Here is a 27,274-nt window from a genome sequence, read left to right on the forward strand (position 1 = left end):
CTATTGCCAAGTCTATTGATAGCTCTCCACAAAAAAGTTTTGTCACCTATAATCATTTCCATTAGATTTCCATTTAGAAAAGTACATTGTTTTATTTCTCAACTCATAGCTTTTTTTATTTTATTTATTTATTTATTTATTTATTTATTTATTATTTATTTTTTGCTTTTTTTTTTCTTTCTCTTTTCCTCTGTTTGCTTTGTTGTATTCTGGCCTAATAATCTGTAAGGAAGGAGAGAGGAAAACAGGCATGGAACTGCATGGGGCAAGAGTTGAGAAGCTGGAAAAGGTTGACAGTGGGAAAGTTGTGTTAAGAATATACTGCATGAGAAAAGAAAATACAAAGGTCTGTTTAATAGATTAATAATTTCTTTTTCTACATATCATGCTACAATAATGAGGCTGTAATTCTTCCAGTGATGGTTTGCATTACATCTTTTGCTGGTCTATGAGAAAAAGAACGATGCAGAAATGTGTGCACTTTCTTGGAAGGTTCATGCATAGCTCCTGTTCAGGAAGAGATGATCATGGTGGAATAGAATACTTATGTACATGTTTGAATCTCAGGAGACTTCAGTTCAACCAGACTCAAGTACCAAGTAACAAAGCTTTGTAATTAGCCAAGTAACTCAGTCTGTGAGCTACTGAGGAAAGGCCAGTATCATGTGTGTGAGACAAAATCATAAATAACAACAATCAGAATATGGAGTTTGTTTCTTTACTTTTCTTTTTTTTTACTTTTATTAATTACACTTTATTCACTTTGTATCCCCCCCACAATCCTCTCCCTCCTCACTTTCCAATCCCAGCTTCCCTCCCCTTTCTTCACACATGCGCCTCCCCAAGTCCACTGATAGGGGAGATCCCCCTCTCCTTCCTTCTGATCTTAGTCTATCAGATCTCATCAGGAGTGGCTGCATTGTCATCCTTTGTGGCCTGGTAAGGCTGCTTCCCCCTCAGGGGGAGGTGATCAAAGAGCAGGCCAATCAGATTATGTCAGAGGCAGTCCCTCTTCCCATCATTATATAACCCACTTGGACACTGAACTGCCATGGGCTACATCTGTGCAGGGGTTCTAGATTATGTCCATGCATGGTACTTGGTTGGAGTATGAGTCTCTGGGAAGTTCCCTGTGTTTAAATTTTCTTGTTCTGTTGCTCTCCTTGTAGAGTTCCTATCCTCTCCAGATCTTACTATTTCCTATTTCTTTCATAAGATTCCATGCACTCTTCCCAACAGTTGTCCATTAAGTCTCAGCATCTGCTTTGATAGTCTGCAGGGCAGAGCCTTTCAGAGGCCCTCTGTGGCAGGTTCCTAACTTATTTCCTGTTTTCTTCTTCTTCTGATGTCCTTCCTCTTTGCCTTTTGGGATGGGGATTGAGCATTTTAGTAAGGGTCCTCCCTCTTGCTTAGTTTCTATGCTGAAGAGTCAATAGAAAGATATTTCTTCCTTCGAAATGTTCAACCTTGGGGAGATATTTTTCACTTTTCCTTAATAAATTACCACATTAATTCCATTCTATTACAGAAAATAATCTACATGAATCTACTATACATATCTAGTGTGTGTACAGATATACTATATACTTATATGCACATATAAAATTTTATATGTTATAATGTGTGACTAATAGTTAAACTGAATAACTGCTAGATTTTGGTATTCATCTTTCTTTATACACTGCTGAAACTGTCATGTAAAGATTTTTTATTCTCAACATGTCGAAGTCTAACTAATACAAATTTGTTATATTATATCCCAACTTTCATTTGAATGTTTCTTTCCAACACTCATACAATTTCTGACATGATCAAAATGCTCAGAAAGTCATATTGCCAAAAAGAGAAATTTTCACCAAAAAGAATAATTTTCAATGGAATCAAGGTAACATTAAAATTACTTTTATACTCTAAATATATTCAAGTACTCAAGCAATTAAATATTAACTAACAATATGATAAAGTGCATCTCTGACAAAGGATATGAATGGCAGTCATTATACATAGGAGAGAACATTTCCTACTTTGTTTTCCTCAGTTTACCTCAGAGCTATTCTCCTGAAGAAGTGGGGTTTTGGGTCTATGCTGGATTTTACTGGATGCCTCTGCAGAATTACTCCCTTCACTGGGTGGATTTGCTTCCTTGATAAATTGATGGGCAGCATCTAAAACGCTGGATAAGATTTGAGATTTTGGCTATTAAAAAAGAAAAAGTACCGTCAATTAGCTCAATAGGGCAGCCACAGTAATTTACAAACAATAAATCAAGTTTTAAGTATTGTATGGCTAATTAAATTCAATAAAATATAATTGATAATTAAAATGACAAACTGACAGGAGCCTTTCACGGTGGGGGGCTCTGAAAGACTCTACCCAGCACAGTATCAAAGCAAAATCTTATGGAAGAAGGGGGAGATAGAGAAACCTGGAGGGGACAGGAGCTCCACAGGGAGAGCAACTTAGTCAACCAATTCCGCAGACGCTGAGGAATCAACCAAAGAACGTGCATGGAGAGGACCTAGACCCCCGCTCAGATGTAGCCCACGGGCAGCTCGGTCTCCTTGTAAGGGGAACAGGGACTGTCTCTGACATGGACTCAGTGACTGGCTCTTTGACCACCTCCTCCTGGTGATGTAGCCTTACTAGGCCATAGAGAAAGAGGATCCAGACAGGATGAGACCTGATAGGCTAGAGTCACATAGTAGAAAAGGAGGACCTCTCCTATCGGTGTACTAGGGGAAGAACATATGGGAGAGAAGAGTTCGAAGGAGGGTGGGACCAGGAGAAGATGAGGTAGGGGGTTCCAGCTGGGATACAAAGTGAAGAAATTGTAATAAATAATAATAATGAAAAAAGTTAAAAATAAAGTTACAGTATCAAAAAATTAAAATAAAAATAAAATGACAAGCCATCAATTTATTGTTTATTTTTGAGAAAATAATATAATTATATTATTTCCCATCCTCATTCCTCCCTTTAACCCTTTCCAGAAACCAGTTATTGATCTTTTACAAATTTATGGCACTTTTTAAATTTAATGTTGTTACACAAATACAGGTACACACACATATATTTATTTATTTAAATATATCCTGCTATGTCTCTATAATGTTACTTGGATATATGTTTTCAAGGCTGACAATTAGGTATTAGATAACCAAAAAGTGTGCTCTTTCTTGGGGAAATAATTTTCTACCACTTTCAATATTCCTTAATTGCCTGTATTTCTTTGCGCATTATTAAGGCCTTACTGGGCTTTCTCCCCATGCACTTTGACATATATTGATTTTTGTTTTTCTTTTTGTTCAGCTTATTTTTAGGCATTCCTGTTGGTGAGATGTTATAGCTTCAGCTTTTGACATTACTAGAAGAAACAATCCCACAGCAAACTCTCTGATCCTCTGGTTCTGTCTGTCATTCTTTCTGGACCCTCTTCCTCAATGTTCCCTGAGCCTCAGGTATGGAAGTTGTTTTTATAGGTGTATTTATTGGGGCTTTACTTCACACTTCTTCATTTTGATGATTAACTCAATTTTGGAAAAGCAATCTTTTCCATATCTGTCTGAGAGATTAACATCTAATATGTACAAAGACCTCAAAAAAACAAAACACTGATGATTGAAATTTAAAAGTACTTTAAGAATCTTTACCTCAGTCCTGAAGATACCTGGTAATAGGTTCAGATGGAAGGGGAGGAGGACCTCCCCTCTCAGTGGACTTGGAAGAAGGGAATGGGACGAGAGGAGGGAGGCAGAGTGGGATTGGGAGGAAATGAGGGAGGGGGCTACAGCTGGGATACAAAGTGAATAAACTGTAATTTATAAAAAATAAAAAAATGAAAACTCAAAAGAAATGGTAGCAAGGCTGTAGGACAAAAGGAAGAGTTGTATCCTACTTGTGGAACACAAACTACTCCAATTATCATTTAAATCAGGATGACTGCATCACATCACAAATATCCAAGAGTAGAGCTACCATGTGACTCAAACATACTATGTTTGGGTGAATATACTCCAGGTTTCCAAACATACACACAACAGTTTCCATACATACAGCAGAGACCACCACACCCATGTTTGTGTAGTTCTCTGCCCAGTAGCCGAGTTATGAAATCAGCCAACCTGTGCAATGGCGAATGAATGGCTAGAGAATACGTGGTAGGTATGCAGATAGTTTGGTCAACCACAAAGAGGGTGGAATTTTTATTTTATGGAAAACAGACGCAAGTGTGTGTCATCATTTTATGTGAATTAAATCCGACACAGAGAGGCAAAACACCATGTTTTCCATTGTTTGTGAATCCTTGAACTCTTGATATGTAGAATGATAAGGATCTGAAAGTGGGAGTGAAAATTGGGGGAGATGGAAAGAATGGAAAGAAGAACAGGGAACAAAGAGGATGAAAGGGAAGGAGTGGAAGTGTGTAAAGTGTGGACAAAATCATCACGTGAGATGCAGCAGCACACACGATGAGCATATGTCAGTGCACAGCCTTGCACAGCTGACAACTTCATGTTACCTGCGTGTCTTCAACTCTTAGTAACGTGTGTGTGTGTGTGTGTGTGTGTGTGTGTGTGTGTGTGTGTGGTGTAAGGCTGTGCATATATACCATTTTTCTGCATTTAATGACATTCCCACAAAGAAATCGAGTAGATAGTAAAGATGCTCATTATGAAACTAAGGAAAACTAATTTCAGAGAGCAATAGCCAAAGTCAAATGACCATGAAAATATCAGGGGTTGAATATAATGAACCCTTTCATTCATATTTTTTTTAATTATTTTCCATTGATAACATAGGAAATGTATTTTACCCTTGCTTTTCAATAACCATGTTGAATTTATTTTTAGCAGATTTTTAACCTTGTTCTTCCTTTTAAAAATATATACAAAACACTGATTCTAAAATCAAAATCACTATGTACAACTTAGAAAACATTTTTTTTGTTTGTTTTTAATTGACCTATTTGGTGTGGGTTTTTTTTTTGGTATTTGATTAAACATTATAAATTACCATCCATCATATTAAGGTCATATCATATCTTAAAATACATAAGACTTCTAGAAAGACCTAGAAGTAACTACAGTTAAAATTTAGAAGCCCCACCCCTGGGCTGGAGAGATCAGGGTAGAGGGCTGGTTATGGCAGCCATGCCTTGCAACAGGTTGGGATTGAAGGATGGTGGGAGAATCTGGAGGCCAAGTCAACTTGGTTAAATAGGCATCTCGGCCACATGTCCCAGGAGAATTCCAACAGCTGTCATATAATAAATATTTTGCTTTGGTGGAGACAGTCTTTATATTCTTTGGAGTTATGGGGTTCATAATAAAAGTGGAATCTGTTCTATTTGTACGTCCTAGTTGTGACTTATCTTGAAACCCTGGAAATATAGTGAAAAATCAAACACATATCTGGAGATAAAGTGATATAATCTGGACGTCTTGGAAGAAAATTTGGGAATACACTTGTGAAAACATTTGTGTCTATTTAGGGTTGCGCATTTAACTTGTGGCACAAATCATATTATCTTTCACTTAATGATACAACAGCTACCATCTTAAGCACTAAATTGCCAATGAGCAAGAACGTAAATATTATTGTAGTTATAATAGATTAAGTACCTATTAGGTATAATATTGAACTATACATTTAGTTATTATTTTCATATTGAGAAACAACTCAAAGATAATTTTGTTTAGATCTTCTTTTTTTGTAGCCTGTGGTAGCTCAGTAACCAATTGGTTTCCCAAAGTGAGGGAAACAGGGACTATTTCTAACAGGAACTCAATGTTTAGATCTTCTAAATAAGAAAATTTAGGTATAGCGGTGCTAACACGTAGGAACAAAATAAGGAGACAGAGATTGTGCAAATTTACCTATGCAATGATATTCTATGTTAAGAATGTTTAAATTCAAATAAAAACAGCCTTTAAAGAACATAGTAAATCATATATTTCACTGTAGGACAGAAGTTTAAACTAGAGCCAGACTATGATTTACTGCCAGTATTTCTGCGTTCCTCCACATCCTTCACCCCATGATGTGATGGTAGGATTTCATCTGGTAACTGTTCTAAATTCTCACCTCAACTTTTCCTCCCCTTAGAATGATATTATCTTTCAAATTGTGCTCAAGAAGAATTTATCACCCTGACAATACAGCATTAATCCAAGTGAAAAAAAGCAGATATTTTGTAGTATTTCTGAGTAGATGGCAGGCATTTTCTAAAAGTTAAGGTCCAAGAGTAAAAGTTTTATTTAAAAAAAATAATAAGGTAGCACTCTTAATGGCAGCCTCTGTGCTGCAGAACTGTGGTTTCCACTGTCAGCTGAACCTCTCTCAGTGTTGAGTAATGAGTACCAATGAGCACACTGACTAGCCATACTTCCATCAGTTCCAACTTAAGAAAGTTAATACAAATCTCACACCATCTTACTTTGCAGGTTTGAAAACAGAACTGTGAATGCCTCCATTCATGATAATTTTTGGTATGGTTTGATTTGGCGACAATCAAACCATAATGTGAGGCTGGTTTTGAACTTGGGACCCTAATGCCTCAGCCTCCTGAATATCACATCCCACCATATCTACACCAACCCTCTTTCTAGAGTATTAAATGTATCTGGCTTTCTGCTTGCATAGTTTTAGAAATGATGTATTGTAAAGAAAGCCTTTGTTCTAAATTGACTGTTCTAAACCTGGCAAAAGAATTTTGCCAAATATAAAGATTAAGAGATAAGGCAAGATACACAGAGAATGAAAAATGTATTTTTAAAGGCTCAAAGAATATTATAAATCCATTAGCTTCAATGCTTAATAAATATTGATTATTTGCAATTAGCGTTAACTATACAATTTTTCTGTAAGAATAAGTTATATACTGAATTTTCTCATAAGTGCATATAATTGTGATAGTCTGTGTACTATCAATTAAAAGTAATGCCTTGGAAATACTTTTTCAAAATCAACTTAATTTTTAATTAAATTACTTTTTTAAAAAACACATACGTTTGTACATGTTAAGCAACTAAATAACTATAGAAAAGATAAGTGTTACCTCCAAATTTCTATTACTAAAACATAACTCTGTTCTCACAGTTTGTTCTTCTGATGAATTACAGATGGACTTATTAGAAAAATTTTCCTAAAAGTAGGCTTTACCTTAACTGAAGTCTTTATCAAAATTTAGGGAAGAAATCAATAAATGACTGGTCAAAAGTTTCATCTACTCCTTCTACTAAAATAAAATGTCAAGTGCAAGCTAGAAAGAAAAGGCCAAAATTTTCAATCATCAGGCAGGTGAAACAAAACAAAACAAAACAAAAAACAGAATTTGTACCAAAGTCCCTAAATATATATGTAAAAATACAAAGAAAGCCAAATATTTAGAGAGAAACAAGTTGCAATGAAGGGACCCACAGCAGGATATGTATTTTCAGGGATAGGCAGAGAGCTCAGCGAGGGGAAATGCTTAAGGTAAAGACCTTAAGTCAAGTCCTCAGAACCCATGTGAAAGGAAGGTGTCATCATGGGCCTGTAAACCTTGTGCTCCAGGACAGAGGCAGGGAGGGTGCTGGAGTTTGCTGCATACCAACCTCCCTCCAGATTCAGAGACACAGCCTGGTTCAAGAGAATGGGATCAAACAGTAATAGAGCAGAAGCCCCCAACATTATCCTCTGCCTCTGTGCATAAAGATGCATATCAGCAGCCCCCAAGATATGTGTGCATACAACACACACACACACACACACGCACACACACATGCACACACACACGCTGCAAATCCAACAAACAAAAAAATACAGAAAAAATAATCTGCATTTGGAGGCAATATGCTCATCATATTTCTAAAAAATATGCCAAATGCCTGAGATATGCAACCGTCCAGATTGGAAAATCTTGTTGCTTTAACCACCAACCAGATACAAATCAAACCCTGAAAGTACAAAAATCATGTGCCTATAGTTTCCAAAAACATACAATTTGAAACAGAACTTAGACCATTAGCTCAACCTTTCCTATAAAGTGTTGGCTTTCTGGTTTCTATCAGATTTTCTTAATTGCTGACTTATGCAGTATTATTTTTCTTTTACACTAAGGAGATAATCAAAATGATAAAGGGTCTTGGCATTTGTGGTTTATTCCAAATGTAATCCATCATACGACAGATAAATGATGCCAAATATACCTAATCCAGATTTGATATTTGCTATTACCACAAAGTAACAGACCATATGAAATAAAACACATCTCATGCAGTTAAAGTATTTCCCCCAGGATAAGATGTGTTATATTTTCTTCAATAATGTGTGACCTCAGTACCAGATAACAGATGGAAAAGATGGCCCTGGAACTGAGGTTTTAACTATTGAACTGTACTTCAAATACAACTTTGCTAAACAACACAAGAAAAGTGACCTGAGTTTCCTTATGTCTATGCTCTTATGTCTCTATATTGAAATTCTTCTTCCTTTGAGGAAAAAAAATAAAAATGGAAAATATAAATGTCCTGGAGGATCTGCTTCTTCATAGTCCTCTTAACATCTTCTTCTGCTCTTCTTGAAATTCCAAGGACAACAACGTCAGCCGGACTATATCTCCAAGTGCTCCTGTGTCCTCAGCATAAGCACAGAAGGACAATCTGCTATGGGTAAAAGATGGACATTTCTCTTTCTTTTTAAACTTTAACTAATTTATTTATTCACTTGACATCTTGATACTAGCCCAATTAAAAGATTATTTTTTAAAAAGAGGACAAGATGACATGTGAATGTAGCTATTAAAAATATAAATTAGTATCCAAAAAAAAAAATGCAAGCACTCAGTCTCAGGAAAACAAACGGTGGGATTTGTGTCTAAAGAATTGTACATTTCAATTTCTATTGCATCAAGAACTTCTTTGTAAGAAGCAATATTTAAGCCTGGATAACCAAGGGAAGCAACACCGGGAATTCATACCTACAATTTTGCTACCTATTTTCAGTGTGGATGCCATATAATTATGCACTATATTAATTATTGTAGCAAGTACTTACTGTTGTTTTCAGCTAATGTTACATTTATAATGAATGCATTCAGCTGAGTTAGCTTCTTTCAGTAATTACTCGTATTTGAGATACATGATGAACAAATGATTTCATATTCAATTATTTGAATAACAGATCTTTAGACATAGCAGAATAAATTCACCAGCAATGAGTGATCAAGATATCTGTCTTACTTGAATGATAAATATAGTATTTCTTACATCACCGCTGAACAGTTTTAATCTATAAAGAGTGGTAAGCCTAAACTAATTCAACCAAAACCACTGTAAAGCTGTCACACCTTGTTAAAAAAAAATCAGGAGACAATGTAGTTAGTATGTGCATTTTATAAAGGATTCTGCCTCATGCCATTAAATAAGAGGGTAGTTTTATTTCGTTAGACATTGAAAATACCCGAAATAATACTCTGTTATACAAAATTTGACTAAGGAGAAGGGCATGTTGTTAAATATTTGATACATATTTCATTTACTATTCTATAAAGGCCCTCCAAAATGTGTTCCTACACACTCATAGCAACAGCCCTCGGTTCACACTGCCCTGCTGTTACTCCCGGCACTTTTGTGAGCATCGGAAACACAGAAATTACTCACCTTTTAAAATATTTTTAATTATAATTGTGTTTGCAAGTTTTATCTTCATCTATACATCTGTAATACATGTGTGCCCGTTCCCCTCAGATGCCAGAAAAGGGTGTCATATTGCCCAGACCTTGTGGGTCGGGGGGGCCTCTGGAAGAGCAGCCAATACTGTAAACGACTGAGCCATTGCTCCAGTCCCGTTACTAACTCGTCTCTGAACTCCATTGAATTCTATCTCTAATTTCTCTCTCCTTGTACTAATCAGTTCATGTTATTCTATTCTGACACCATATTTATATTTTTTGGTTATCACATATTAATAGTTAAGCAATATTTTGCCTTCTGTGCATTTATTCATTAACACATTTTTTCTGTAGCTCCATGTAGCTTAAATATTCTTCCTTCCAGAATACATAGATCAAGGAAATCAGGGCACTTCTACAGGTAATCAATAAGTTTATTGCTATAATTAGGTTATATAATGGCTCACATGAGTATATCAAAACCTATCAAATATGATAAAATAAATGTGTGAAGATATTGTTTTACAATTATACCTCAAGAAGGTTATGAAAAATATTGCTAAAAATTTTAAATAATTATTTGAACTTAAAAATAATGTTAATCTGTTTCATAAGCTTTAAATATAAATGGCATAAAGAGAAGGTTGAAATTCCAGGAATACTTTCTATGCACTAATAAAACCTAATGCACATAGCACATGCTACAAGTAGAAAAAAAATTATACCGTTATTTAGTCTGATACTCTCATAGCACTGCAAGTTTCTGAGCTTGCATCTATGATTTATCTTTAAGACCCTCTTAGAATAAATATGAAAGACAAGTCTCTTCTCCCTTTTAAATTAGTTCAGAGCTCACTGCAGGGATCTTCTCTGCTGCACTGGTCGCTTTACCTATCACTCTTTTTATAGTACACTACCTAAGCCACTCATGTTCTTGCTCTTGAAAGATAACAGAAGCCCTACTTCCTCTTCTCCCTATCTTTCCAATTGTCTTTATTTCGCTTTCCCAAGCTTTCTGGTCTGAGTAAATGATTCCATTGAAAATGTTATTATCTTCAAAGTGTGAGGGCCTAAACTGAAGCTTCCCAAAACCCATGAGAACAGCCAGGTCAAGTGGTATATAGCTCTAGCTCCAGCTTTTGGAGAGGAAAGAGAAGGATGCCTAGAAGCTCCAATGCTATGAAGTCTGGCCTATGGAATGAATGTATCAGCCTAGGAGAGACCCTGTCTCAAACAAAACTGGTCAAAGTTTGTTGATCAGCAAAGTGCACATACATGGTTCTGGTACTCAGGAGACTAAGGAGAAAAACAAGTTTAAGGCCATCGGTCATTATATGCAACACATATGCACAAGGGAAAACCAAAAAAACTTACAAAACAAATTGAAAATTTCATTAACATTCTTCATAATAGCTTCAAATGTGAAGGCAAAGCAGGTATGCACCAGACAATGAATGGATGAATAAAATCTGCTAGTCATATAACAGAATGCTGTTACGTGTCTATAAAACAAATGAAATACTGAAAGTAAAAAATTGTCTGGGAATGGGTAGGAATACCAGGAGTGTGAGTGTAATAATGGAGCTGATACACATGTTCAAAATTAATTCAGCCAATAATTACACGTATCAGCAAAAACATTAAAATCCATTGAACTTCCAATGTCCATCCTGTTTGTCTTTCTAGGTGAGGATTGACCATCTTACCCAGGATCCTCCTTCTTGGTTAGCTTCCTTAGGTGTACAGATTTTAGTATGTTTATCTTATATTATAGGTCTAGTATCTACTTATACATGTGTGCCTTTCTGCTTCTGGGATACCTCACTCAGGATGATCTTTTCTAGATCCCACCATCTGCCTACAAATTTCATGATTTCCTTGTTTTTAATTGCTGAGTAGTATACCATTGTGTAAGTGTACCAGAAGTTCTGTATCCATTCCTCGGACACTGGAAGAAGGAGAAAACAAGGAACAGAACAGGTGCCTATCACAGAGAGCCTCTGAAAGACTCTACCCAGCAGTGTATCAAAGCAGATGCTAAGACTCAAAACCAAACTTTAGGAAGAGTGCAGGGAATCATATGAAAGAAGGGGGAGTTAGTAAGACCTTGAAAGGACAGGAGCTCCACAAGGAGAGCAACAGAAACAAAATATCTGGGCACAGGGGTCTTTTCTGAAACTGATTCTCCAACCAAGGAACAAGGTCCATTCATGGATACAAACTAGAATTCCTGCTCAGATGTAGCCCATGGCAGCTGAGTATCCAAGTGGGTACCCTAGTAAGGGGAACAGGGACTGTCTCTGACATGAACTCAGTGGCTGGCTCTTTGACCACCCCCTCTGAGAGAACTGTAGCCTTGCCAGGCCACAGAGGAAGATAATCCATGATGAGACCTGATAAGCTAGGGTCAGATGGAAGGGGGGAGGACCACTCCTATCAGTGGACTTGGAGAGGGTCATGGGAGGAGATGAGAGAGGGAGGGTGGCATTGGGAGGGAATGAGGTGGGATGTAAAGCAAATAAAGTGTAATTAATGTAAAAATAAAAATTTAATTTAAAAAAATCCATTGAACTGTACATCTTACATGATCATATCCATAGTATATGAATTGTTTCTTCTCTATGAAAAACATTGTTCCCTATCAATTGCTCTCAGAACAGTATTTTTATTGGTCTTCATATCAGCCTACTTTTGAAATTCTGAGTGAGTTATCAAACACTTAAATGAAATGTTGACCAAGCCTGAGTTAAGCTGTCAGACTACAAATGCTCTCACCAAGCTGCTCTGGGGAACAGTAAACTCAGAAACAGGCATATTGGCTTGCCAGCAGGACAGCTTCAGTGTTTGTTCTGGGAAGGCTCCTGTGTTGGGGTCCAGGCAGAAGCAGAGCTGTGGTATATATATCAGATGCCTGGCTTTCCCTTATTATATTCCCAGGAGCCAATCTGCATGCTAGGGCTTCTAAATCACCACAGGGGATGGACCAGGTACAAAGCTCTCTGCAGGTAGGGGGCTCTAGTTTACCCTCTATCTGTAGATTTTCCTGCTAAAATAAAACTTGTCTTACTTAGGTCATATTTACTATGAATATGTTCCATAGACACCTTTTTCTACCTCTCCAAGAAAGAGCTATGAAGTTAACTAAAGCCAAAGTTAGCACAAAAGAGGGAAAACTTCTGTAATTTTTTAACTGTATACAACATATTAAGTTATAATCTTTGTCCAATTTTTGCTAATAAATTCTTTAGTTTTCAAAATATGGAGAAAACAAACTTTTGCTGACTAAAATACCACTTTGTGTGATTCCAGAAATGTGATTATATCATTAGGGATCCATTCATATTTTTATTCTCTCAAATACTTGATTTATAAGAGACAGGTACAGCTCCTGAGAATGCAATCAGGACCAAATGTGACACATTTCTATTGGACGTTGGAATCTTATCAGAAGACACGGACGAGTGAGCAGCAAGTGGTAATGTGATTTTTTAAAAATCCTGTAGCTGAGTTAGCACAAAGTGATGAATGGATTAAAGGTCAGTGAACTTAACCCTGTAGTGTAGGAAAAGCATTATTCGTAACCAAGAAATGGTAAAGAAATCTCAAAACCCAGCTGTTATACATATTTAAAATATTTTATTTGAAGTATAGCATTAATATTTGTAAGTAGCGGTTTTTATTATTTCCATAATAACTTTGTAATTTTACTGTAAGATCAAATGAACATGTGGTGATTCCTTTTGAAGGGGAATTTCTCGGTATCCACATTGTTCTACCTTATTGATAACTTCAGGAGAAGACTCTGAGCAAACTCAACCCTGTTCCTTCTTAGGTACAGAGTGGAATGCATTGCACTTTAGACATCCATCAGCCCTCTGGGTAAATTGGACCCTCCAAAGGATATTTAGACAATTCTAGAAAGCAGCAATAAGTCAAGTTTTCTTAACCTCCATGGCACAACAGGTAATTTTTACTGTGTCTGTTGTAGAGCTGCGGTTCCTATTTGTACCTTCACACTTGAGTACTGGCTTCTCAGTTTCTATGAATTGACCTTTAAAAATGCCTATCATTCCCCAAAACTAAGCCAATAACAAGGTATAAGTTTACTCTGAATTCTATACTGTCATGAATCAAGTTCTCCTCAAAAAATAATTGTAGAATTTGTCTTCCAGAATTTTACTGCAGTGTTCAGGAAACACCAACTTTAAGCAAGAGAAGAGTAAAAATCAGGGAAATAAAGAAGCTGAGCCCAGTGACAACTACAAAAAGGGAATTTTAGTGGCAATGAGAGTTGGAGCAAATTGAAACAAGAAGGCTGTTTGGATTTTCTGTGGGGGAATGCTCTGATTGTAGGTCTCCCTCTAGAATTTATTCAAATGTAAACTCCATTTCTGAGATGTTGAAATGTGGTACCAAGTGAGATCTTTACATGATTAGGACAAACAATTTGTGCCTCAATAATTTATCTTAGAAGGTTGTTGCTGTCCCTGTGACTGAGTGACAGACTGTACAAACTCAAGCCTCTGTAGTGCTTTGCCTGCCACAGGGACTCTTTCCAGATGCAACCCCTCAAGGGTGTCCCTTCCAGCCTCCAAAACTCTGATCTGAATAGAATGTTTATTCGCTATAAATTATCCAGTCCGTGGTATCTTGTGATATCAACAGAATAGAAACAAACACAGCCAGTCCTTAGCAGACAGGTAAGAACTGGTAGATGCTATGGAAAACAAAAATTCTTGGAGAGGGTCTCAATGATGGCCTGTCTACACCAGTGGTCCAGCAGTCATGGAAGAGAGCATCTAAACTGTAAGAAGGGAATCTGAGGGACACACACATCACACCCACAATATGCATGTGTACTGCAAATGGCCTTTGAAAGACCACCCAAGCTATTATAATATTCCCCACAATGACTAAACATTATATCAAAATATGTCATTTTAAACATTAATGGGACAGTACTCCTTTGAGCCTAAACTCTAGTAATGGACATTGTCAACTTAAATATGTAATTAAAATATAATGAAGTTAATAAGCACACACTGTTCTGTTGCTGAGATTCATTTACTCAGCAATTATTTCCATGTAAATTTATTCGAGCAAACATGTATTTCCCACCCATGTTTGTATATACCCTTCCTGGGAGATAAAAGTCCTCATGCAAGACATACGAAATTACGAAATTCTGGCCTGGATAGTCTCTTCTTCCTTTCCTAACCACTCCCATTCTGAGGTTGCAACTTTGCTCTTAAAAGAATCTCCATTCCAATTAAGAAAAGCAACTTACTATAATCTATCTATTCATGATTTACTTAATCCAACCTCCCCTGTGCATGTCCGAGTTCACAGTAGAATGCTTTCTGTGTTTTCTGCAGCCTCCTACTTCTCTGATCCGTGTTCTCTTAGGCGGTTATTGTTACAAGGAAATATGAATGTTTGATATATTAATACCTTATTTTTCATCTAAAAAAATTCAAGTTTCAAAATTGAGAATTTTTCTAACTAAATAAACAGAACTTTTAGAAGTTTGTAACTGCTCCTGTGCCTTTATACTTCATTCTGCACATGATTAGCTATTTATTACGGATTGAAAGAGGCATGGAAACCTGAAATGTTTCAATCATTGCCAAGCATTAATCAATCATAAATTATATAGAATACCTTAAAATTGGTGTTAGTTAACATGAGAATAGTAATATATAGCTTAATTTCAATATTGCAGACACTTATTTTTATTGTAAAACCAGATAATGTCTTACAAAATATACGTAATGACTGAACCACAATATGAATTGCTCTGTAGACCAAGAATTTATATGGCTTAAAAGTATCAACGTTGGCCGGGCATGATGGTGCATGCCTGTAATCCCAGCACTCAGGGAAGTAGAGGCAGACAGATCTCTGTGAGTTCAAGGCCAGACTGGTTTACAATGCAAGTCCAGGACAGCCAAGGTTTCACTGAGAAATGCTGTCTCAAAAATAAATAAATAAATTAAATAAAAATTAAAAAAATAAACAAAGAAAAAGTTGAACACCAAAAATATATATATATTTCTAATTAATAAGATCTACAAAGGAAAAGATATCCAAATTAATGACTGATTGGTAGAAAAGAGGAAGGCCTTGGGGGAGGGGAGGAGGGAGAGAGGGAGGGAGAGAGAGAAGGAGCAGGTTAGGTAGAGAGATCTTCTCATACACTCTGATTTGTATGCATACAAAATTCATCTATGTTAACTTTTAGAGACAAATGTGTTTTCCTCGATTTCAAATTCCTGATGAGGTTAGATATCATTTTACTATTTGAGGCTTAACAACCTTTCCTCATCTGCAGTCAAAACTAGAAAGTGCTATGGCAGCAGGGTTTGATGTGTTCTTATCACACACACTTAAACAGAAATAAAAGTAAAAGAAAGAACACAGCGGATGAAGTGACTGATATGTTCATTGGCTTGGTACAGGTGATATTTCTCAAGACACGTATTCATGAAGAGATCAAACAAGCTTGCACATGTGCAACTGGTGTCTATAAATTATATATTAATAACAATGGAAAAATAGCCTACAGAGTGTTGTAAGTGCTCTCTGAAAAGGCACTATGGGGCCCACAGGAAATTTACATTTCCAAATAAGTATATTCTAATTTTTAAAATGTATGATAGTTAATATACACTTAGTAAATGCTTCCTTACTTTCTTGATCTTTTCTACATTTAGAGTTTCCTAGGATTCTAATATAAAAACATCAGATTAATGTAAATCAGGTTATAAAATCATTTTTAATGATTCTAATAAAAAATATGGCAGAGAAAGAGGCTTGTGTTGAGAAAGAGCTCTCTGGTTTGGGTTGTTTCGGCAAGCATGACTTGACCCACATTATATCCACATATCTACGGAAAGTCATGTCAGAGTTCTGTAAAGGATGTGTGGGCCCCAGTCAGAGGGGAAGTGCGTAGAGAAGGGAAAGGATAAGAGAAGTCAGCTTGGGTACACTTAGACACTCAAACACTAAGATTAAAGGAAGAAGCTAAGGTTCAGTCTCCTTTGTATCTTCCTTCAAGACAGCATGTTTCAGTTCACTGAGTGGTGATTAGAAGCATGCTGGGTGAATAAACTATCCAAAGAGAACTTTCCATTAGGAACTTAGAGTAAGATCATTAGACATTTGCCTTCACCATGATGAATTCTATAGTAGTTACATTCTAAGAGTTAGACTGCTTTTGACAGGTTAATTTTGATTTCTGGTGGTATTCAGTTATATTATCTCAAGGTAAAGAGTGTTTTAGTTTGGTTTGGTTTTGTTGGTTGGTTGGTTGGTTGGTTGGTTGTTTTTTTCTCCATGTTGTCTGCCCTTTCTGTTTGCCAGCTCCAAATACTAGTTGGTAATTCAAAAGTAAATGACAGGATGAGGAGGTAGCTCACTGAGAAGTGTTCCTGTCTCAGAAGCCATAGACCCAGCACTCAAGTAAAAAGCCAGGAATAGTGGAATACATTTGTAAATTCAGCACTGAGAAGGGGGAGTTTAAAAAGGTCCCTCCTGGGTCAGGCAGCATAGCCTAAGCAACAAGCTTAGGTCCCAGGGAAAAAGGACACAGAAACAAGATTGAAGGTTCATGAAGAATGATGGGTTTCCTCTCTCTGACACACACACACACACACACACACACACACACACACACATACCCACACACACACACACACACACACAGATGAGGAGGTTTGGCACATATGAGGTAGATCTGTTAGATCTCTTCAGTGCTGACCCATCATAAAGGGCCAGCATCTTCAGAAGCTAAGCATATTTATGTGAAGAGGACAAGTAAAGATTAGAATCCCACAAAAATGTTTCCAAGCACACATCTGGTAATTTTTCATTCGTTATGGGTTATTAATATCTCTAACTATTAAGTCGGGTCTTTGATTCTTATTTTATCTCTGGGTTCTTATCAGCAGGAGGCTAGCAATATTAACTTGTGTGATATCACTGTCTGGCAAAGACCAAGCATCCTAGAAGGTACTCTAGAAAGTACTGTTGGATAAATTGCTATAAAAGGGTTTATGACATTTATGATAAATGAATGGAACTTTAAAAGTAACTGCGTAATGCCATCTCTATCTCTAACCATATCTATTCTTGGTGTATCAAAGTTTTAAAGGTGTTTATCAGGGCTAGAGCTGAGACATTTTACAAAGCAATCAATAAATTTAAAGAACAAATAAAAGATCCCAGCATATGACGGAAAATGTCCCTCTTGAGTTTACCTAGCTGATAGTGGATGGAGATGAACAAATGTTTACATAACATCAAAGGAAACATTTCTATTCATAAGCTAACTAGAAATTGTACTTAAATCAACTATTTACTTGAAACTGAGATATATAAAAATATTGTCTAATCTTAATATTGTAATTTCATAGATAGGTGCAGAATCTGAAGATCATAGTTAAGCTAAGGATTTAAGGGACTATATTAACAGAGTTTAAATAGCTAAATAAAATCTGAATTAGCGTTCAGTAAATTAATTTTAAGATACATGTCAAGTCTGACTGTACCTAACAGGATTTTAGAAATTAATGTAAATTTTCCTGAATTCTAGACAATTAGATATGTTTAAATTCATTTATGTTGTAACATTTTAGGAATAGATCTTAAGCGTCCTTAAGCGGCCTACCTGCAAAAGAGTTGTTCTGTGGAACTTTAGTGCCCCCTTCTGGTGCATTTTAGCAAAGCAGCCTGAGCAATAATCTTCGCCACATTCCAGGCATACCTTTAAAAACAGGAGACAGAGGCAGATGATGCAGCTAACATTGATGAGACCAGATAGGCTAGGCTCAGATAGAAGAGGAAGAGGTCATCCCCTATCAGGTGACTAGGGAAAGGGCATAGGGGAAGAAAAGGGAGTGTGGGTGGGACTGGGAGGAGAGGAAGGGGGCTGCAGAGGGGATACAAAGTGAAAAAATTGTGATAGATAGATAGATAGATAGATAGATAGATAGATAGATAGATAGATGAATAAAATTTAAAAACAAGCAGGAGATACAACGCAATGACATCTGTTGTCCTCGTATTTATTCTCCCAATTACACAGATGTCATTGGAATAAAAAAGTGCTGAAATGCTAAGTTAACACTAAATAACTAACTACTCTCAGATCGAATAAGTACAATAGTAGTAGCAGTGGTGTTGGTTAGGCATATTATACATGTGTATACATAACACAACTAAATAGCACCAGGTCAAACTCCTTGACCTGGTGGAAATTAAACAACATTATAAACTGAAACTCTCATTTTATGACATGTTTTATCTTTATGCATATCGACACTAGGTGAAAACAATATATATTGTCCCTTTCAAAAACTTCAACATACTTCCATGAATGTACACTTTTTCTTGGTGATACTTAAAATGTAGCTTTGAAAATGTTGTCAGATGTATGCAAAAAAGGAAAGAAACCAAAGGAAACAAGATGTGGTGTTTGTGACTACTGAATTGGCTACAGGCTGTGGTAGCTCAGGTGGTCATCATTCAGCTTCCTGGTAGCAGGAAGTGTTTTGAACTGTGGCAGTTTGGTGATGCAATATACCCATACCTGTGATGTTAGTGGGAATTACTGCCAGTAAAGAGAAAGCGAAATAAAACTTTACCACTATTGAAGTTGCTATTATGAAGCTGTAGCATTGCTTCAAGCCCCTCACAGTGCAGTGAGATATAGTGTGAAAAGAACCTTCGTTTGTTTCAGTTTGGCCCAGGCTGAGTGACTGGAAAGTGGAAAAGAATGTGCATGAAAGAACAGAGGGTCAGAAGGTCTGTGTCAAGAACCGGTTAATACTGGTGTCAGCGCTCAGGGACTGACTGAGTGAACATCAGTGTTTATCATGGTCAAACCTTGAGCCTGGAGTAATATAATGTGGAGATTATTGTGGGTTCGCCATTACCTTGTATGTTCAAAAAAATCAAGTGTGTTACAACAAAAGAATCCTTTCTTCAAAAACTAATAAACTCTTTAAAAATTAATTTAGATGACTGCACAGTCTATTAGTAATTCAATACCTCTTCAAAAGTGATTAAGAACATAAAGCTGGGATTTTTTTTCTAAGCAAAAGACTGCCCCCCATAAAGCCTTTTAATTAATCATAACAAAAAGTCCTTAATTGTTTTTTAATTTTTAATTAATTAAATTTACATAGGTCCCTCCTTCCCCTCCTCCCAGTCCTAACCTCCCTCACACAAGACTATTTCAAAATTCATTCTGCATAATTTTCTTAAATATACCTGCTAATATATTCTACTGAGTTTATCATAAACCTTTGGTATTTTATACTACATGATATGATGCATGGAAATGAAAATCAGGTGCAGCACATAATTCTAAGGCAAGCATTTATTAACAGGTGTTTAAAGAAAGCAGCCCAAAAGATGTTTGTAGACTGGAGGATCAAGCTGGAGTTGTCAAGTAAGCTCTCTTATTTTGTTATACAAGCATGTTTGGATTTAAACAGGTTAAAATGACTGCCAACTGAAAAATCTTTTTAGGCAGTTTGTGAAATGGGCAGCAACTTACTAAACCACAGGTAAGATTCCACTCTGCTGCATAGTTTCCTCAACGATAAAACAGAGGGATGCAGTTTTTAGAACTATCTGAGTGGTTTGGCAAATTCCAGATTGGCTGTATTAGTTTTCAGAATTCATTTCAAACTAATTAAAATCAGTACATGTGGCAAATTAATATGCAACTTTCCTCTCCACTTTTAGCATAGGGAAATAGCCTAAAGCCACTGAAATGTCACTTAAAATTAAATGCTTGGAAATGTTGAATTTTTATCAATATTTGTAAATGCATTAAAGTCATAAAGTGACAAGCTAATGACAAAATCATTTTAGATATTGTCTCCTTTGTGTGTATCAGACCCAGTGGCAGGCACTTCCTTAAATTATAACTGTCCATAGATTTACCGCATAGGCCACAAGTGGGAAATCTTGTATAGAAGGGCTCAGTAATTTACAAAAGATAGTGTAGTTCATAGGGAAAGTTAGCATGCAGAATTCCAAGCTGAAAACCACTCACTCCTATCACGATAAAACATGTCCAACATGAAACTACTGAAAGGGAACATTTGGAGGGGAGGTGTTCAAGGAGTCTAACCATTAAAAATTATAACAGGACACTGTGTACGCAGATGTTGCTGTAAAAGTGTGTGTTGCTAAGCATGACTGAAGAGATGGAGGACACACTTGTAGATGATGCCTTTAAGCAAGAGTGAGAAGATGAAGTTCAGTGACGATGTAGATGTTAAACTTGTGTGCTAGCACATAGAATAATAGTAAGGAGTAGCTTAGGGCTCTACCAGCAGATTCAGCGAGGAGGGCTGTGTTTAAGGGGCCATAATAGGTCTACTCTACTCCTTTGGCATTGTAGTGTACTTACAAGGAGAGCAGCTTTGTTCTCACACTGTCCACAAACTTTCCTCTTAGTCTTGGGCTTTTCACTTCCAATAGAATGTGCCATTGTGTAATTACCTGGTTGTTTCGATGGTGCTGGAAGAAAAAGATATCATGATAATCACGCTAAGGTATGGTGTTTGGTTTCCTGATTAACAAGATAATTAAGCCTTAGGTGTGTGGCTTTCCTTCTGGGTCTTTCTTAGATTCCACTGATCCACCAGTCTGTTTCTAGGCCAGCACCATGCAGTTTTTATTACTCTTGCTCTATAGTACAGCTTGAGATCAGGGAGAGAGATACCACTAGAAGATCTATTTTTGTACAGCATTATTTTAGCAGTTCTGGGTTTTTTGTTTTTCTATGTGAAATTGAGAATTTTTTTTTTTAATGTCATCAAATTTTAATTTAGCTGCATGTTTTTGTGAAGTGGAGATTTCTGGTTTCTTTTTTTTTTTTTTTTTCAATGCAGTTTATTCAGGAACATTGAACAATCCTCGGACTCCGGGGAAAGCCAGCCCACAGCTTAAATAGCCTCTGGGTAGCCAACCCAGGCGTGCCACGGGGGCAATGCAGATAGGTCCACATACATGGAAGCAAGCCAGATCCTCGGCCTTAGCCAAATGTGGAGTTGTTCGTGACAGAGAGCACTCACCATCGAGAATTTTTCTTTCAGGTTGTATAAAGAGTTGTGTTGGTATTTTGATGGGAATTGCACTGAATCTGTAGACTGGCCTCTGAAAGACTCTCTACCCAGTAGGGTATCAAAGCAGATGCTGAGAATCATAGCTAAACTTTGGGCAGAGTGTAGGGAATCTTATGAAAGAAGGGGGAGATAAGAACACCTGGAGGGGACAGGAGCTCCACAAGGAGACCAACAGAACCAAAAAATCTGGACCCAGGAGACTTTTCTGAGACTGATACTCTAACCAAAGACCATGCATGGAGATAAACTAGAACCCCTGCACAGATGTTGCCCATAGCAGCTCAGTCTCCCAAGTAGCATCTCTAGTAATGGAAACAGGGACTGTCTCTGAAATGAAATCAGTGGCTGGTTCTTTGATTGCCTCCCCCTGATGTGGGAGCAGCCTTACCAGGCCACAGAAGAAGAGGATGCAGCCAGTCCTGATGAGACCCTGATAGGCTAGGGTCAGATGGAAGGGGAGGAGGACCTCCCCTGTCAATGGACTTGGGGAGGGACATGGAAGGAGAAGGGGTAGGGAGGGTGGTATTGGGAGGGGACTAGGAAGGGGGTTACAGCTGGGATACAAAGTAAATAAATTGTAATTAATAAAAACTAAATTAATTTTTTAAACCACTCTAATGAAGCCATAAGCATTTCTAAATTTTCACATAGCACTTAAGCATTAGCAGCCTAAGAATAGAATACAGCCATGTCTGATTCATCAGTTCACTGTAGAACCTGTAACCCCTGCCAGCTCCCATGGGGTAAAGCCAATACTGAGAACGTTACTCTTGACAGATTTCTTATTCATTTCCCTTTCCTTGTATACAAGTGAAGCCCATTTAGAAAAGTTCTAACCGTACAATAGTATACATTTATAACAAGTTTGCCTGTTTTAGTTATTTGTCTTGTTGCTGCAACTAAACACCTGACTAAAGCAATTTAAGGAATGAAGCACTTTGTTTGGTTTTGGCTTTCAGTTCTAACGACATAGTTGTTTTAGGAAAGTCAAAGTAGCAGGACTGAAAGAGATGAATGCTCCTGCCCAGCTGCCTTTGTCTTCTTACTCAGTCCATGACCCTAGAACCATCGGATGGAGCTATCCTTATTTGGTGTGTGTCTTTCTAAGTCAATTAGCCTAATCTAGATAATCACTCACATGCATGCCCAGCAATGGCAACTGTGTTTCCATGGTAAGGCTAAATCCCATCAACTTGACAATGAAGATCAGCTCACAATATGTTTGTTTCAATACTGTATGTGTTTCTAGAATTTAGTCCATCAAATTATGTAAGTAATCAATACAAATATGTTTAAGTTCCAGACAAACATTGCCTTTGGTATCACTGTAAATTCAGATAACTTTAAAATGTAAAGTAAATTTTCAATATTTTTTTCAATTCCTAGAGTGGTATTTTTTCATGTGTAATAATCATAGTTTATTAAGAGCTCAATAGATGACAATGTGTCAAGTAAAATATTGTTAAATAACATGTAGAGTGATTTTATATATGATCTCACTGGGTCTTTGCAAGAAGCCAGATAACATAGGTGTTACTAATCCCATGTTAATATATACCTTCTACCTAGAGTAGTATTTTAATTTATAATTTTATGCTGAAAAATTTGCTCCTCGATTTGAAGATTCTACTGAAAATTTTAAGGAATAATCTTCACTTTTGAAGATTTATTTGTTTTAATTATATTCTCAGTTGAAATTTTGACACCAAAAATTGAATAAAACTTGTTTCGAAAATCAAAATATCACCATTCAGTGTCTGAGAAGCTTTACACTATATAAATTATTGTAGTTTATCCATAATATATATAAAGACCCTATTTGATTATATGTGATATGTGAAGAGCCTCATGCCTAGCATATAATACAGAAAGCTGCTTACCTTGAGTCTGTTCCTTTAGTAACTTCAATTTCACTTTTCCAGCAGAGAGCTGCATTAATAAAATAGATGTTATTTTTCAGCTATACATTCTCCTAACCAAATAAAAAGTAATTAAGTTATTAACAGAATGGTAGATAGTTGTACCATTTGAGAACATCTTACGCAAATATATATATATATAGATATATATTTGAGAATAATATAAAATTGAAATCCTCCCCTATCAGTGGACTTGGAAAGGGGCAGGGAGGAGACCAGGGAGGGAGTGTGGGGTTGGGGAGGGAATGAGGGAGCGGGATACAGCTGGGACACAGAGTTAACAAAATGTAACTAAAAAGAAAAATTAAAATTAAAAAAAAAAGAATCAAAAGCACATATAGGCTTTAAATTTTGTTCAAATAATATATATATTGGTTTTGTTAGGTTTTGATACAGGGGTTCTCTCTAGGTAGCCCACACTAACCTCTAACTCATGATTGTCCTAAATACTGACATTAAAAGCATGAACCACCATACCCAGTATGTAGAGCAAATTTTACATAAAGTACCAGGAATATTTTCTTTTTTATTTTACAAAGTTCCAGATGCCCATTTCATGCAAGTTTATGATATCATTTGAGCATAACAAAAATTACTATATGTTAGCATGAATTGATATTTAAAAAAACACTACCATTCAGATATTGTGAAGGTTTAGAAGTCTTTTCCTCCTTCTGAAGCTCACAGACTGGTATTTGCACTGACTGAATCTACAGTGAATTCTTATTGAACTCTTTTGTTCACATAACTGCAGAAGCCAATGGCATTATCTTATTTGTACAATTTTGAGAAACACATTTCAGCACCTCAGTCTTACCCATCATATGTATTATTTATGATCCCTGACTTTTCTGTGTGATTGCTAAAATATGCTTGAGAAAGTAAAAACCAATACTGGGTATTTCAATATAAACAGTCCCTTAGAGCCTTTGGATGTTAACACTGGAGGCAGCAGGAGAGACCTGCCCACTGAACACGTTTGCCTGGGTCTTATTAAAACAAGCATTTAAAGTACACCAGTGAGCCCAGAGGATGGTCTGCATTTACATAGACTGCCGATTCATGCCCAGCTTTCAATTTGCAATTTGCATGCTCAATTGCTCAATTTGTACATGAAGATATGAGAACAATGGCTCCCTCTCTATCTATGGCTGTACCAACTACAGTCATCTTTGAAAATTTAGGCCTAATTATTCTCTGCGGTTTTGCTTCAAAGAGGCAGTTATTGTTCACATTCTTTGAAGTAGCTGTTCAGATGTTTTCTGACCCAAACACTGCAGAAAAGAAAATAGAATTGAAATAATCAACTTTTATATGAATCACACTTTTATTTTTTTTAAGTTGGCAATGTTATACAAGTTACAGATAATTTAACCTCACTTTTTATAACCGAATTATCCAGTATGATTACCTTAATGATGTGACTGAATTGCAATGTGATCAGGATTGCTATGAGCTCCTTAGGATAAGCAGACGTATCAGGGAAATAAAGTAATTATTAGGGAATTTTTATAATTCTTTTGTTACCGATGAGTAATATTTTTCTATCTATAAATATGTCCATATTTATTTCAGGTTATCCAAATTACATGAAAATATTCAAGTGAAAAGGCTGCTAGCTCCAAGTTTCAGTCTAATTGAGTTTGTCATTAAATCTGATTTTCATGTTTGAAAAATAATTGAGTGATAAAGCAGGGTTAGTAGATGGATACAAATAGACAGCATGTTTACATGTTTCTGAGTATTTGAAACCAGAATTTAGTGCACTTATTGCTGAGCCAGAAGGCATTCAACAAGAGCTTCCTAATGCCAGGGCAGTTTAACTGACCCTACCATCTGTAATGTCTGAGCAATTGCTGTGGAATAAGAATGGTCAGTTGTATCCAGACATCACAAATACTTGCAACCTTGCACCAGTACTTTTATGTATCCCAAGTGCCCCCAGAAGGCACTTTTTCAATGCTTTCCATGCACATCCCACCTCCTGAAAATTTTCCACCTCTGCTTACTATCTGTATACAAAGACCCCCTTGTGGTTCCATAGAATCCTGTGTAAAAATGTACTTAATTATTTGTACTTTGTCTCTGTACTAAAATGTTCCACCCTGATGTTCACAATAATTGGAGCCTGCTTTGGGGTGGGGAGAGGTCAAAGCTTGTCTGAAATAATATCCATAGAAACTAGTTCCTTTCTGGAGCTTTATCATTGATTACTTTTTGGGTTGGGTTGGGCTGGGCAAGCTGATCTGTAATTCATTATGTAGCTGAAGATGATCCTGAATTGATGATCCACTTGCTCCATTTCCCAAGGGATGAGTGCCTTCATTCCATTTATGAGGCACTGGGGAGCAAGCCCTGAGTTTCCTGCATGCTAAGTAAGCATCTCCAACTGAAGCACTTTCCCAGACCAACTGGGTCCTGATTTACTTACTTGCTTTTACTCAGTGGCATGGGTTGGGGAGAGGGAAGATCTACAACCTTTACCCAGGGTACTATTCCACCACCATCACTAAGCAAATTCACTTCCTGAAGATATCCACTACCCACTAACTGTCTTTATCATGTCTAGGTTCCTCTTCTGCCCAAACATCAGAATCTATTGAGTATTTCTCTTTATCCCATTTCTAATTAATACTCCAGTACCCACATACCTGACATCAAGCACTGAGGATCCTCCAACACTCTGGCAGTTGTTAACACCTAAATTCCTCTGGTTGCCCCACCACTGTGACCAAAACTTGCAACTAGACATGATTCTACATGTCCATGTGTTCAAACTCCCAAACACAGAGGTTCTCAGTGATAAACATGATCACTTTTCTTCTACTCTTAGCTCTCCCTCCTACCTTCTATTGTGATGAAATAATGCTATGGGGTTTCCTGCACCCCATGCTTAATAACCCCCATGAACACATATGACTTCTTAGCAGTTGGCTCAATAATTACTGCTAAACACCAGTCATGATTCCCACAGTTGTTCCTCCAAACCATCACTCTCAAGAATTCATAGTCAAACTCAATGGAGAGAAACTTAAATGAATCCCACTGAAATCAGCAAGGCTGCCCACTCTCTTCATATCTCTTCAACATAGTACTTGAAGTCCTAGCTAAAGCAATAAGACAACTAAAGGGGATCAAGGGGATACAAATTGGAAAGGAAGAGATCAAACTTTCACTAGTCACAGATAGTATACATGAGCGACCCCCAAAAGCTGATAAACACCTTCAGCAAAGTGGCTGGATACAAACTTAACTCAAAAAAAAAAAAAATCAGAAGCCCTCCTGTATACCAAAGGTAAAAAGGCCTAGAAAGAAATCAGGGAAACTACACCCTTCACAATGGCAACTAATAACATAAAATACATTGGGGAGACTCTAACCAAGCAAGTGAAAGACCTGTTTGAAAAAAAAAAAAAAAACTTCAAGTCTCTGAAGAAAGACATTGAAGAAGATATCAGAAGCTGGAAAGATCGCCCATGCTCATGGTTAGGTAGGATGAACATAGTGAAAATGGCCATTCTGCCAAAAGCAATCTACAGATTCAATGCAATTCCCATCAA

The 27,274-nt window shown here is 36.8% G+C and overlaps 1 protein-coding gene across 1 annotated transcript in view; it reads right to left on the reverse strand.

Annotated features, from left to right (window-relative positions):
- Positions 1-27,274, reverse strand: part of Zbbx (zinc finger B-box domain containing) — a 110,438-nt gene that overhangs the window by 61,142 nt on the left and 22,022 nt on the right. Inside the window, exons 5-8 of the mRNA XM_060378442.1 lie at positions 23,676-23,724; positions 21,078-21,187; positions 18,321-18,416; positions 2,044-2,196 (exon numbers count right to left, since the gene is read on the reverse strand). Of these exons, the coding sequence (XP_060234425.1) occupies positions 2,044-2,196; positions 18,321-18,416; positions 21,078-21,187; positions 23,676-23,724 (408 nt within the window). The remainder of the gene's footprint in view (positions 1-2,043; positions 2,197-18,320; positions 18,417-21,077; positions 21,188-23,675; positions 23,725-27,274) is intronic.

This window comes from Meriones unguiculatus, chromosome 2 (genome assembly GCF_030254825.1).
Source record: "Meriones unguiculatus strain TT.TT164.6M chromosome 2, Bangor_MerUng_6.1, whole genome shotgun sequence".
NCBI classification, from domain to species: domain Eukaryota; kingdom Metazoa; phylum Chordata; class Mammalia; order Rodentia; family Muridae; genus Meriones; species Meriones unguiculatus.